This window comes from Emiliania huxleyi (assembly GCF_000372725.1).
Source record: "Emiliania huxleyi CCMP1516 unplaced genomic scaffold EMIHUscaffold_110, whole genome shotgun sequence".
NCBI classification, from domain to species: domain Eukaryota; phylum Haptophyta; order Isochrysidales; family Noelaerhabdaceae; genus Emiliania; species Emiliania huxleyi.
In genome coordinates, this window is record NW_005201791.1 from 362,553 (window position 1) to 373,890 (window position 11,338).

The following is an 11,338-nucleotide window of genomic DNA, read 5'->3' on the forward strand; positions in this document are numbered from 1 at the left end:
CATCTGCGACTCGCTGCTGTTGCCGCAGCAGCCGCTTTGGAGTGCGGCCGCGCGCCTGATCGGCGGCAGCGTGCTATTTGTGGTGGCGTGCGTCATTCAGCCGTCGCTCGCGGCGTGGGCGCGCCATCACGATAGGACACGGTGCTTGTGGCTCGTCGACGCGCTGTACACTTACCTCTCGTTCTGGGTCAGCATGCTTACGTGGAACGGCGTGTGGTACATCTACGACCAGGTGGTCGGCATCGGCCTTGCTCCCGCGCCGCCCGACTGGGCGCACGCGCGGCAGGGCGCGATTAGCCACGCGCTCGGGCTGCTGCTGCTCGGGTCGCTCGGCGCGCTGCGCAACAGCGTCGCCGCACCGATGGTCATCTCCTCGGACGCCGTCGCGCCGATCTTTGGCGCAGGTGTCACGGCGGGCGTGGGCACTTGGCTCAACCCGTTTGAGAGGCTGAAGCGCCCGCCCGCGGTGCAGTCGCGCGGGGACTGGCACCGGGCGGTGGGCGTGCCAGTGCTGTGAGCACAGTATGGAGTACTCTGTGGCCTCTTCACGCAGCCACGTCTTTTTGCGTTTTGGATACACAGAACATGTGCAAAGGCGATAACGCGGGCTTCGAGGACGTCCGTTGGCGTGTTGTGCGCAGTGAAACCACCCCGGGGCCAACCGTCTTCGGTTTCGTCGCTTCCAAGTGCACTATAACCCACGAAACCCGAAAAGAAAACGTGTACCCCTTCGAGTGTATCTCGAGTGTTGCTATGGAGCGTCCGTTTCAACACGCGCTCGCGCGCTCGCGTCTGCTGGCGCCCAGAGAACATGTTGCACCACATGCTCCCGGCGGAGCCCAACTGCTTGCACTCGACAAGGCAGTCCATCCACTCGCGGCAGCTGAAGTCGAACTTCCACTCGATGCGGCTCGCGCCGGATTGTGAGCTCGGCGAGCGAGGTCGGAGAGCGACCTCCAGTTGGCCCAAGCCGCACGCCACTGAGGCAGAGCGGCCGTGCGCGTACGACGCCGTACGCGCACGGCCACTCTGCACCGACCGCAGCGCTGCAATTGCGACCGCAGTGGCTCAGCTCAGCCAGGGCTCGCTCGCCCGAGCTCGGAGCCGCCGGCGGTCATGGGCAGCAACAAAGGTTTGACGCGTCGCTCGGTGCAGGAGGGCAATGCAGTGGAGGTGCAGTGGCCGTCCGGCGCGCGCGCGATGGGCTGCAGCTTCATTGGCAGCTACCAGAGCGCGTCTGGAGCGCTGCCATTGTGTGACCCACGTGCAAGCGGCGGTTCCGGCCTGTTCCGCGCCTCTTTTTACGCCTTTCATTGGAGAGGGGGGGGCGAGGTCTCATCAACTTCGAAACCGCCTTTGAAAGGGGGCAAATGCGTCCGTCCCTGAGACGGTTGGAAAGGGGGTGGTTTCACTGCGCTCCCCCAGCTCTCGGTATCGCGTACTGCACGAGGCTACCGTGGGCCCCGCCTGCGCGCTGGGGGTTCCCTGCCCTGTCGGGAAGCCTAGCTCTGAACCTGGGGTCGCTACCTAATGCGGGGCTCCTGGGGACGGGCGATGAAGTTCGCCTTGAATCTCTCGTCTCGCTTTCCCCCCGACTCGCGTCCGTCGGGGGTACTCCCTGCTCTGGCTCTCTGATCTCCCCCCCGCCCCCCCCCCCTCCTTCCCTCTCCGGGATGAGAAGCGCGCTGCTGTCCCTAGAGGGGGGTCGGGTGGTGAGGGAATTGATTAGGCCTCATGTTGTCCGCGGTCGCCCACGGACGATCGCCGGAGTGGGCCGAAGGACAGAGGCTTGCCTGTGTGGGGGCGCGCGGGCGCCCACTCAGGCTCGGCCTCCGTTGTCTCAGCCTTCAGTTCACCTCTCCTAGCGCCCGGTTTTGCGTGGCGACCTTCATTTCGGGGTCGAAGGTGCTACACACACTTGCCCCCTGGTGGTCTGGCACTCGGCGTTATACCTACTGGGGTTAGGCTGTTTTTCTTTTATTTTCTGAATTTCGGGGTGGTGTGCCAGAGGTTGGTATTGACGGCGCAGCCCCAGTGGCAGCCCGATGGCGGTGGCGTGGGGGACCGCGCGGGTGGTGGCGGTGCCGTCGAGCAGCTCGAGCAGCCATCGCACTTTGCTCTCCATCTGCACTTGGAGTCCCACAGCTGCGTGTGAATGGTGCACCAGCTAAGGCACTGCGTTTCTGCGGCATGCGCTGAACGCAAATGTGGCAGAACTGGCAGGGGCTCCCAAAGTCCGGAGCCCAGCTCACCAGAGCCAGCCTCCCCAGAGCCAGCCTCACCAGAGCCAGCCTCGCCCGTGCCAGCCCGAGCTGCAGATGGGAAGGAGAGCAGCAGGAGCAAGGCCACCACGCTGAGACTCCCGCTCAGCCGGGGTCGGACCGCCGCACCGGAGCGCGGCGCTCGCCGCCCCAGCAGCAGGCAGGCGTCGCACGCTTGGAGGAGCAACATCGCTAGCGTAGCGGCGAGGTCCTGGGCAGGCATTAAGGAGTATCACACAATCAACGCGGCTCGCGTCGCCGAGGCGAATGACGGATGGATGAACGTGCGTCCCGAGCGCCCACTAGGGCACAAATAAGAAGAAATTGCCGGCCGCTGCAGTGGCAAGACGAATCTATCCCAACGGACGCAGACGACGGGGAGAGCAGTACCGTGGGCGACGACATGCCTATCAACGGAGGAGGTACAACCATCCCACTCGACGACATCGGTGATCCTTGCCCGATTGGTTCCGTCGCTCCCCGGCGCACACCGGCCCGGAGCAAGGGTACCCTAGATTGCATTTCGGCGGGGGCGCGCATTAAAACAACATTGAGGCTACACACACGATCGTAAGGTAAGGTAAGGTAAGGTAAACTTCTCCACACACACGAGGTGGTGGGGCAAGGGGGGGCAACCCTCGCATCTCCACGTCTAACGACAGGAGCCCCACACGATCCGGTCCTCGAGCGCCTGAGCCCTTACCTTAGAATCGCGGGTCTGATGTCAGAATGTCTGTCAGAACATGTGCCGTGAAGAAGATAGAGTGCGACTACTGACGTACGAACGTACGAACGTACCGGGAAATCAAAACGGTGTCGCAGGAGGGCGCTCCCTGTACACGGCGCGCTGCGCGCTGTCACACACTGCTGTCACTGGTGCCAAGCGGCGAGCGATCGCAAGGCGCGGGGCGCTGCCCCTCACTCATGCCCGCTCGGCCACCTCCGCCCGGACCTTCCCGAGCTCCGCGTCGCGCGCCGCCACCGCCCCCTTCAGCTCCGCCACCTGGTCGAGCGCGTCGCCGAGCAGCCCCTTGGCCACGCCAAAGTCGCGCAGCTGCTCCACGCCGCCGCTCGCCCGCACCTCGGCGGCGTGGTCGGCCACGAAGCGGCGGCACTGCGCGAGGAGCCGCCCGTCGCCCGTCGTGTGCGCCGCCTCGAGCAGCGGCACGGCGCTCGCCGGCGCGACGCTTTCCTGCAGTGCCTGCGCGCAGAGCAGCTCGAGGCGCGGCACCTGGTACATCTGCGCCAGCTCCCGTAGGTCGAGCGCGCGCTGCGCTCTGCCGCCCACCGCCTCGCCGAGGTCGAACTTGTCGGAGAGGAGGTAGTCGATAAGGGCGGTGAAGCTGGCGAGGTCGGTGTTGCGCACCGTGACCTCGGCGGCGTCGCGCTCCTTCATGCCGATGCCAAACATCGTCCGAAAGACCGGGGACCGGGCGCAGAGGACGGCCTTGGTGACGTACTCGATGCGCTCCAGGTCGTCGCCGACCAGGAAGGTGACTTTCCCCTCTGGCAGGGAGGCGTCGCCCCGCGTCGTTGCGAGGTCGGCTCCAAGGGTCGAAGGCGGAACGACGATCGGGGCAAAGGAGGGAGGCGGAGGAGGCGCAGCCACGCAGACCTCGCGGAGGCCACCGCTCGAACTGACCAACAGCGTGCTGCCGTCGGAGCTGATGGCGACTTCATCTGGGCCGTCGAGCTGCGCCGCGTCGCCCACGCCGTCTTTCCTACCCCTGGTGCCACTGCCCGCGACCGTCGTCACCTCTCCCGTCGCCACCTCTACCCGCCGGATCTTGTGGTTCTCATAGTCCGCCACATACAGCGCGCCGCCGTCCGGGCTGATGGCGATGCCAGCTGGGTAGCGGAACTGCGCCGCGTCCGCGACGCCATCCGCGCCGCCATCCTCGCCGCCTCCAGCGAGCGTGGTCACCGCGCCAGTCGCCACCTCCACCCGCCGGATCTTGTTGCCGCAGGAGTCCGCCACAAACAGTGCACTCCCGTCGGAGCTGAGGGCGACTCCGGAGGGGCCGTCAAACTCCGCCGCGTCGCCCACACCATCCGCGTCGCCCACATCGCCGCCTCCAGCGAGCGTGGTCACAGCGCCCGTCGCCACCTCCAGCCGCCGGATCTTGTGGTTGCTGCAGTCCGCCACAAACGCCGCGCTCCCGTCCGGGCTGATGGCGATGCCGGCTGGGCCGTCGAACTGCGCCGCGTCGCCCACACCATCCGCGTCGCCCATGTTGCCGCTGCCCGCGAGCGTCGTCACAGCGCCAGTCGCCACCTCCACCCGCCGGATCTCGTTGGTGTCGTCTGCCACAAACACCGCGCTCCCGTCTGGGCTGGCAGCAACGGTGTAGAAGACTTCACTTGCCGGCAAGGCTGCTACGCGGCGCACGCGCCCGGCCGCCGAGACGTGCAGCAGCGAGTCCATGGTCGCGACGTACCAGGCGCCTGCGTGCTCGCTCGCGACGCCAACGAGGCCGTCCTCGCCCTCGAGCGGCAGCGTGGAGACCTGGCCGACGACGCGCGCGCCAAATATGGGCGCCTCGAAGCCATCCGCGACCGGCACGGGCTCCTCGTCCTCCTCCTCGCCGCCGCCGCCGGTGCGGGCGCGCTTGCGGGCGGCGGACGCCATATCAAAGAGATATATTTGCCACTTTCCGCACAAACATGGCACCCAACCCCAGCTGAAGCTCTCGACTCGTCGACCGAGCTCTGGACGATGCCGACCTCAAACCACCAGCGCCAGCAACGACGTGCCGCGGCTCGCCGCGCCGCTGTTGCGACCGACGACGTGCCCGACGCCGTCCCGCGGCCGAAAGGAAGAGGCCCGCGCAACCACTTCTGGGACCCGCGGCCGCCGGGCGTGCGGCGGCACAACGAGTCGAACGAACCGAACCAGCGCAGAGCGGCGCGTCTCGCGAGCGCCCGCGGCCGCCACGCCGACGCCGTCCGCGGCCGACGGTGGTCGCGAATCAACGCGGCGCGGTGCAATGAGGCCAAGTCCTTCCAGGCTCCCGCCAGCAGCGCCTCGTGGCGTGGGCTGCACGGCCCTTCGAGACGGCCCGGGGGGCGGTGAGAGACCTCTCCCGCCGGCATGGCGCACTATATCACCCGTAGAGGCCTCTCTATAGTCGCCTTTTGGCACCTCCTCTATCCACGCCGCCGATTAGACCTCGCCGCATGCATCGCATCGCCCCCTTCCCTGCCCCGTCGCCCTCCTGAGCTCTCCCTCCTTCGCTCCAGCCATGCACAGGACAGCTGGACCATTGGCCCGCGTGCCAGGCGTCCGGGACGGCCGGGTATCGGCTCCGTACTTTGAGCCCTCTTGGGCCACCCTCGCGTCCACCGGCCGGCAGAGCACCGCTTGGGCGACTCAGACGGCCCGCCCGACCCGCGCGTTCGATCGTGCCGCCCCCACAGCGTCAGTGGCGTGCGTGGGGTGGCAGGCGGCGTCAGCGCAGCCCCTCGTGGGGGTGCCCACCGCTCTCCTCTCACCGCTCCCCCCCGCCCGTGGCACCCCACACACTCGTCCCTCCTCAGGGGCGCAAGGCGGCACGGCACGTTCAGCGCTTGCCTCGGCCCACCTCGCCTTCACGCCCGCCACCGCGACCAAGGAGGTGGCCTCGGCGGCCCAGATGAAGCCCGTGCGGCTCGTTTGGGAGCCGCATGCCGTCCCTCTCTCGCCGGCGCTGCTCACCACGCCCAAGCCTACGCCGAGGAACCCGTCGCGCCCGTCGCTCACTCACGAGCTGGTGGCTCGCATCGACCGAGCCGTCCAGCTTTCTCACGCCCTGCCCACGATCAAATTCGAGACGACCAACATCCGACCACAAAAAAGGCCCGCGCGTGCTGCGCGGGCCGGCGAGCGACTAGCGAGCCAACCTGCTAGTACACACATATTTATGCATGGTATTGCAATAGTGATCTGATGTGTACGTGTGCGCCCTCGGCACTAAGCATCCAATGCGTGTTTTCTTGACGGCCGACCGTCTACAGTGCTTCACGGGTGGCTTTCGCACTTGAGCACTTGAGCACTGGATAGGGTCGATTCCGCATGGTACGGGACCCCTCGCCGAGACCACGCCCGAGGCAAGGTCCGCCCCAAGCCCGCGCTGACAGCACCCCTGGCCCAGCCCAAGGCCAGGGTCGTAGGTGTGGCCATCGCAAATCATTTCCCAAACGCAGCTCGGGCGGCCTCCAGATCCGACTATAACCCCCATCGGACTTTACCGAGCCGTCGGACTTTACCGCGACGCACGCCATACCACCGCACATCGCGGCGATCACGCCCGAGCTGAGGTCCGGGGACACGTACGTCGTCTCCGTCATCCCTCCCTTGCAATTCAGACAGGATCCTTTCTGAGAGGACACCCCCGTTGGGTCGCCTGCGCCCCTCTTTGGATGCCCCCACGCCACCGCCTTGCCGTCTTTCGTCACCGCGACGCATGCGTTCCCGCCGCACATTGCCGAGACCACGTTCGAGACCTCAGAAGGGATCACGGGGTCGCCATCAACAATATCTGCCGCTGCTCTTGCCAATGGCCTGCCTCTTCGCGTACCGTCACGACGAGGTGAGCTTCTGGGAGTTTCTGTTTTTGGATTGGCAATAATTGCTCATATACGATAGGTAGGTAGGTAGAAAGGTGAAGAACAGCCAGGCTCGGACTGGACACCATACGATCTGTTTCGGAAAAAGAAAATCCGCGACAAAGAATTCGGCCCGCGGCTTGCCTCGATGGCGGCGCGCGGCGAGACGGCTGAGACGGCTGACCACGTAGAGGCGGTCTTCAGAGGTGACGAAGTGGCGGTGCGTGTGTGGCTTGAGGGTGGAGGGCGAGCGAACGCCACCCGCGAGCGTCGGGGCGAGGAAGGCGAGGTGACTACTGGCGTAACGCTGCTGATGGACGCCGCCATCGAAGGCCACGAGCGGGTGGTCGAGGTGCTGCTGCAGCACGGTGCGGAGATCAACCTGCAGGACAGCGATGGCTGGACTGCGCTGGTGTGGGCCGCTTCCGAAGGTCACGATCAGGTGGTCGACCTTCTGCTGCGGCACGGCGCTGAGATCAACGCGCAGGACAGCAACGGCTGGACCGCGCTGATGGGCGCCGTCTTCGCAGGTCACGGGCGGGTGGTCGAGCTGCTGCTTCAGCACGGCGCGGAGGCCAACGTGCAGAGCAGCAAAGGCAGGCACCGCACCGCGCTGATGCTCGCCGCCATCAACGGCCACGAGCGGGTGCTTGACTTGCTGCTGAGGCACGGCGCTGATGCAGAGGTGCGGGACAACGACGGCGGCACCGCGCTGATGGCCGCCGCCGGCAAAGGCCGCCTCCCCGTCGTGCGCTGTCTACTGCAGGCGGGCGCAGACACAAAGGCACGCTCTGTGGCCGGCATGACGGCGCTGCAATACGCCAAGGAGGGGGCCAAGCTGGCTACTGCCGACGTTGCTGGTGGTGCTCCTGCAAAGTACCACGCCGGGTGTGTGCGCGCTCTCACGGAGCACGCAGCGGCACTGAAGGAGGCGGAGGCGGCAGAGAAGGCGGCAGCGAAGGCGCTCGAGGCCAAGGGGCGGCGCGAGCAGCGCGAGCGGGAGGAGGCGGCGGCGGCGCGAGAGCGCGAGCAGGCTGCGCGCCGGCGCGAAGCAGAACGAGAGGCGCGCGAGGCGCGCCGGGCGGCGGATGCGGCGGCGCTGGAGGAGCAGAGGCGGGCGATTGCGGCGGAGGCGGAGGCGAAGCTGGTTGCCGAGCGAGCGGCAGCAGAGGAGACGCTGCGGGCGAGGGAGGCGGAGAGGCGAGCAGCAGAGGAGGCGCAGCTTGCGGAGCAGCGGGTGGCGGCGGCGGCTCGGAAAGCGGCTCAGGCAGAGGCGGAGCGGCGCGAGAAGGAGGCTGCTGACAAGAGGGCGGAGGAGGAGAAGGCGAAGCGGCGCGCAAAGGCGGCGGAGGCGGCGGCGGCCAGGAAGGCGGCCAAGGAGAAGAACAATAAGGCCAAGAAGGCGCCGTCTGCCTGCACGCTCGAGGAGGAGCGGAGGGCGCGGGCTGCGGCAGAGGTTCGCGCACAGGAGGAGAGGGCGGCGCAGCTGGCTGCTGAGCAGGAGGCGGCGAGGCGGGCGGAGCGTGAGGCGGCTGAGCTAGCGGGTGCGGCGGAGCAGGCGGCGCTGCGCGAGGCTGCGGAGCTGGCAGAGGCGTTGCGCCGGTCAGAGATAGATGCGGAGGAGGAGGCTCTGGCGCGTCGGGTGTCGCGGTGCGAGGAGGCGGTGAGCAGCGAGTTGACCGGCGGCGGGGACCTGATGCGGCGTGTCGAGCGGCTGGAGGCGAGCCTCGGCGCGGCGATCGAGGGTAGCCTCGAGGAGCGGGTCGGCGCCATCGAGCGCTTGATCGGGCCAGAGGCGGGAGAGGCGGCGGAGCAGCATCTGCCAGTCACCGAGTCGCTTGCTGCCGTCTCGCTCGCGGACGCCGGCCTCGACACGGGGCGGCCGGCTGCCCCCGAGTCCACGATGGGGGGCGAGACCACGTGTATCGTGTGTTTCGCGAGAGTCAAGTCGCATGCTGCGGTCCCGTGCGGGCACCTGTGCGCTTGCGGGCCATGCTCTGAGCTGATGCAAGAGTGCCCGTATTGCCGCGAGCCGGTGATGATGTGGATGGTCCCGCGTCCGGTCTAGTTTTGCGGGCCAGATGTGTTGCAAGACCGGCTGCCGCGTGTTATTGAATTTGAATGGGGCAGGCGCGCGCGCGAAATCCCACGAAAGGGCGAGAGTACCGAGAGACACAGAGACACAGAACACAGTCAGACAGCTCAGACTGGGCTCCGTGGCGACGAAGGTCGCCCGGGACTGGCTCGCCAACGAGCTCTACGAGCCGTCCCGGCGCGGCAAAATTGATGCGGCCTGCACGCTGCAGGTGGACCGAAAGGTCGCCGACCTGATCACGGCTGCCGGCGCCTCGGCGCCGGCCGACGCCGTGTTCGGCGGCAGGTTCGCGACGGGCGAGGCGCCCCGCCCGACTACCTCCGCCTCCGAGGCGGACGAGGGCGACGGCGTCGGCGGCGATGGCGGGACCGGCACCCACTTTGACCTTTTCGAGCCGGACGGACCCCACCCCCATGGAGGACCTCTGAGGTCCTCCCCAGTCTCCCCCCACCCTACCTCTGCCCCCCCCTCCCCCCATCCCTCTGCCTCCCATAGGGCAGGATAGCACTAGCATATGCGCCTAGTGCGCACTGGGCCCTCATAGATGTGACCCGCCCACTCGAGTGCGGCGCCCAGGTGCTAGTGCTTGAGAAGACACCACAAACGCGGCACGGCCCATTTTGGCTGTCTGCGGAGATTCTGTCTTAGCACACACAGTGAGTCATTCGGAGTCATTCGATGGCCAGAGTGCGATTGTGTGTGTGCGGGAGTTGGTTTGTCGGGAGGGAGGGGCAGGCTGCTCACCGAGCTGTAGAGATGTAGAGCGCTGGAGAGCGCTGTAGAGCTGTAGAGCTCTACATCCGCCGCGGGACGAACTGCCTGCGTTGTAGAGCGATGTAGAGGCGCTCTACAACGTGAAATCTCTACAACAAACTCTACATCATAAGCGCGAACGAGGCACGGTCGCTCTCCGACATGAGGCGCGTTGCACTTGCCAGTGCTGCCCTGGCCTTCTGTCTGCCCGCCCAATGGGTGGGAGGTGCCTCTGCTGCTGTGGCATGCCTCACGGCTGCGACTGGCCGGCGCCTCGGCGCGTCAGCTCGGCTCGGCGTAGCGATCGTGGCCAGCGCAACTCGCTTGGACTCAACGCTCAGCCAGGAGCTCCCGCACGCGCTGGCGCGAGTCATGGCGCATGCAACGCGCCTGAATGCTCGCCTCGCCTCGCGCAAATGCGACCGTCCTCGCAGCCGACAGTCCACCGCCTGCTAAAGAAGCACAGCGACGAATGCGGCACCGGCGACGTATGGCAGGCTGGTCATGACGCAGTTATAGGGTGTTTTGTGCCGTCAGAGTGACTCTCTGTGTGTCAGGGATAGTCAGGGCCGTCCATCAGAGCTCCAGTAAGCTCGGAGACACCCCATTAGCGCGGCTCGACCTCTTTGAGTCACTGCCTTCCCGGCGGTTTGGCTGTAGAGCCTCTACAACAAACTCTGCAGCAAAATCGCGCCCTACATCGCTCTACAACGCAGGCAGTTCGTCACGCGGCGGATGTAGAGCTCTACAGCTCTACAGCGCTCTACATCTCTACAGCTCTACAGTGCTCTACACTCTACATCCTCTACACCCTCCCTCAGTGAGTGGTAGGGCCCCCAAGGGCCTATAGAAATCGCGCCTGCCTCTCCCTTTTTTCTCCCAGTAAGCTAAAAGTACGTACCCGTACACTTCGTCGCTTTCTCACACCGCGTTTGGATGCAAACTTGTGAAATTTTCAGTGAAACGGGATTCACATGAATTTCACATGTGATTGTGCGAAAGTGAAAGGGTGAAATTTCACTCACGAACCCTGTAGGCCAAGCTAGCGCACACTCGTCTCCGCTCCTGCCCCTCCCACCCGCACGGCCAACTCAGGCCGCGGCTGTGGCCTCCCACCGCTTGGTCCTCAACCCCTCGGCGTCGAACCAACGCCAGACGGCGAACTCCTGCTGCCTGCGCCACCGCCCCTCGCCTCGGCCCTCTGCGGGGGCGAGCTGCCGGCAGAGGCGGAGGAAAGCAAGCACATCCTCGGGGCGGCGCAACCTGCCGGAAGGCGCCAGGGGAGGGAGGGAAGGGGGGGGGGGGGGGGGGGGGGGGGAGGGGGGTGCGGGGTGGGGTGGGGGCGGGGGGGTGGGGGGTCGGGGGCCGGGGGGGGAGGGCAGAGGGGGGGGGGGCCTTTTTCCCCCCCCCGGGGGAAAAAAAGGGGCCCCCCCCCGGGGGCCCCCCCGGCGGGCACCTATTATAAACCCCCGGCCCCAAAGGGGGGGGGGGGGGGCCCCCCCCCGTTGGGGCCCCCCCCCCCCCTTCTTTGGGACCCTTTTCCCCCCAAAAGGGGGGAGGGCCCAAAACCCCTGGAAAAACCCCCCCGGGGGGGGCCCCCCTTTTTTTTTTTTTGCCCCCACCCCAAAGAACCCCCCCTTGGGGT

At 66.7% G+C, this 11,338-nt stretch overlaps 5 protein-coding genes across 5 annotated transcripts in view; 2 read left to right on the forward strand and 3 right to left on the reverse strand.

Annotated features, from left to right (window-relative positions):
* Nucleotides 1–193: 193 nt before the first annotated feature.
* EMIHUDRAFT_223590 (hypothetical protein) lies at nt 194–1,259 on the forward strand (the record flags this gene model as incomplete). The annotated part of the gene is made up of 4 exons (XM_005791752.1): nt 194–508; nt 583–686; nt 760–941; nt 1,045–1,259. 4 exons carry the CDS (start codon nt 194–196, stop codon nt 1,257–1,259), a joined length of 816 nt encoding a protein of 271 aa, XP_005791809.1.
* A 718-nt stretch (nt 1,260–1,977) lies between these two features.
* On the reverse strand, nt 1,978–2,484 carry EMIHUDRAFT_223591 (hypothetical protein; the record flags this gene model as incomplete). The annotated part of the gene is made up of 1 exon (XM_005791753.1): nt 1,978–2,484. The coding sequence occupies one exon, from the start codon at nt 2,482–2,484 to the stop codon at nt 1,978–1,980; it is 507 nt and encodes a 168-aa protein (XP_005791810.1).
* Nucleotides 2,485–3,183: 699 nt separating this feature from the next.
* EMIHUDRAFT_312979 (hypothetical protein) lies at nt 3,184–3,672 on the reverse strand (the record flags this gene model as incomplete). The annotated part of the gene is made up of 1 exon (XM_005791754.1): nt 3,184–3,672. The coding sequence occupies one exon, from the start codon at nt 3,670–3,672 to the stop codon at nt 3,184–3,186; it is 489 nt and encodes a 162-aa protein (XP_005791811.1).
* A 3,124-nt stretch (nt 3,673–6,796) lies between these two features.
* EMIHUDRAFT_108918 (hypothetical protein) lies at nt 6,797–9,588 on the forward strand (the record flags this gene model as incomplete). Its single annotated transcript, XM_005791755.1, has 4 exons — nt 6,797–6,829; nt 7,774–8,880; nt 9,152–9,369; nt 9,441–9,588. 4 exons carry the CDS (start codon nt 6,797–6,799, stop codon nt 9,586–9,588), a joined length of 1,506 nt encoding a protein of 501 aa, XP_005791812.1.
* A 1,117-nt stretch (nt 9,589–10,705) lies between these two features.
* Nucleotides 10,706–11,338, reverse strand: part of EMIHUDRAFT_439870 (hypothetical protein) — a 2,948-nt gene continuing 2,315 nt past the window's right edge. Inside the window, exon 8 of the mRNA XM_005791756.1 lies at nt 10,706–10,956. Coding sequence (XP_005791813.1) covers nt 10,711–10,956 — 246 coding nt within the window. The 3' untranslated portion in view covers nt 10,706–10,710. The remainder of the gene's footprint in view (nt 10,957–11,338) is intronic.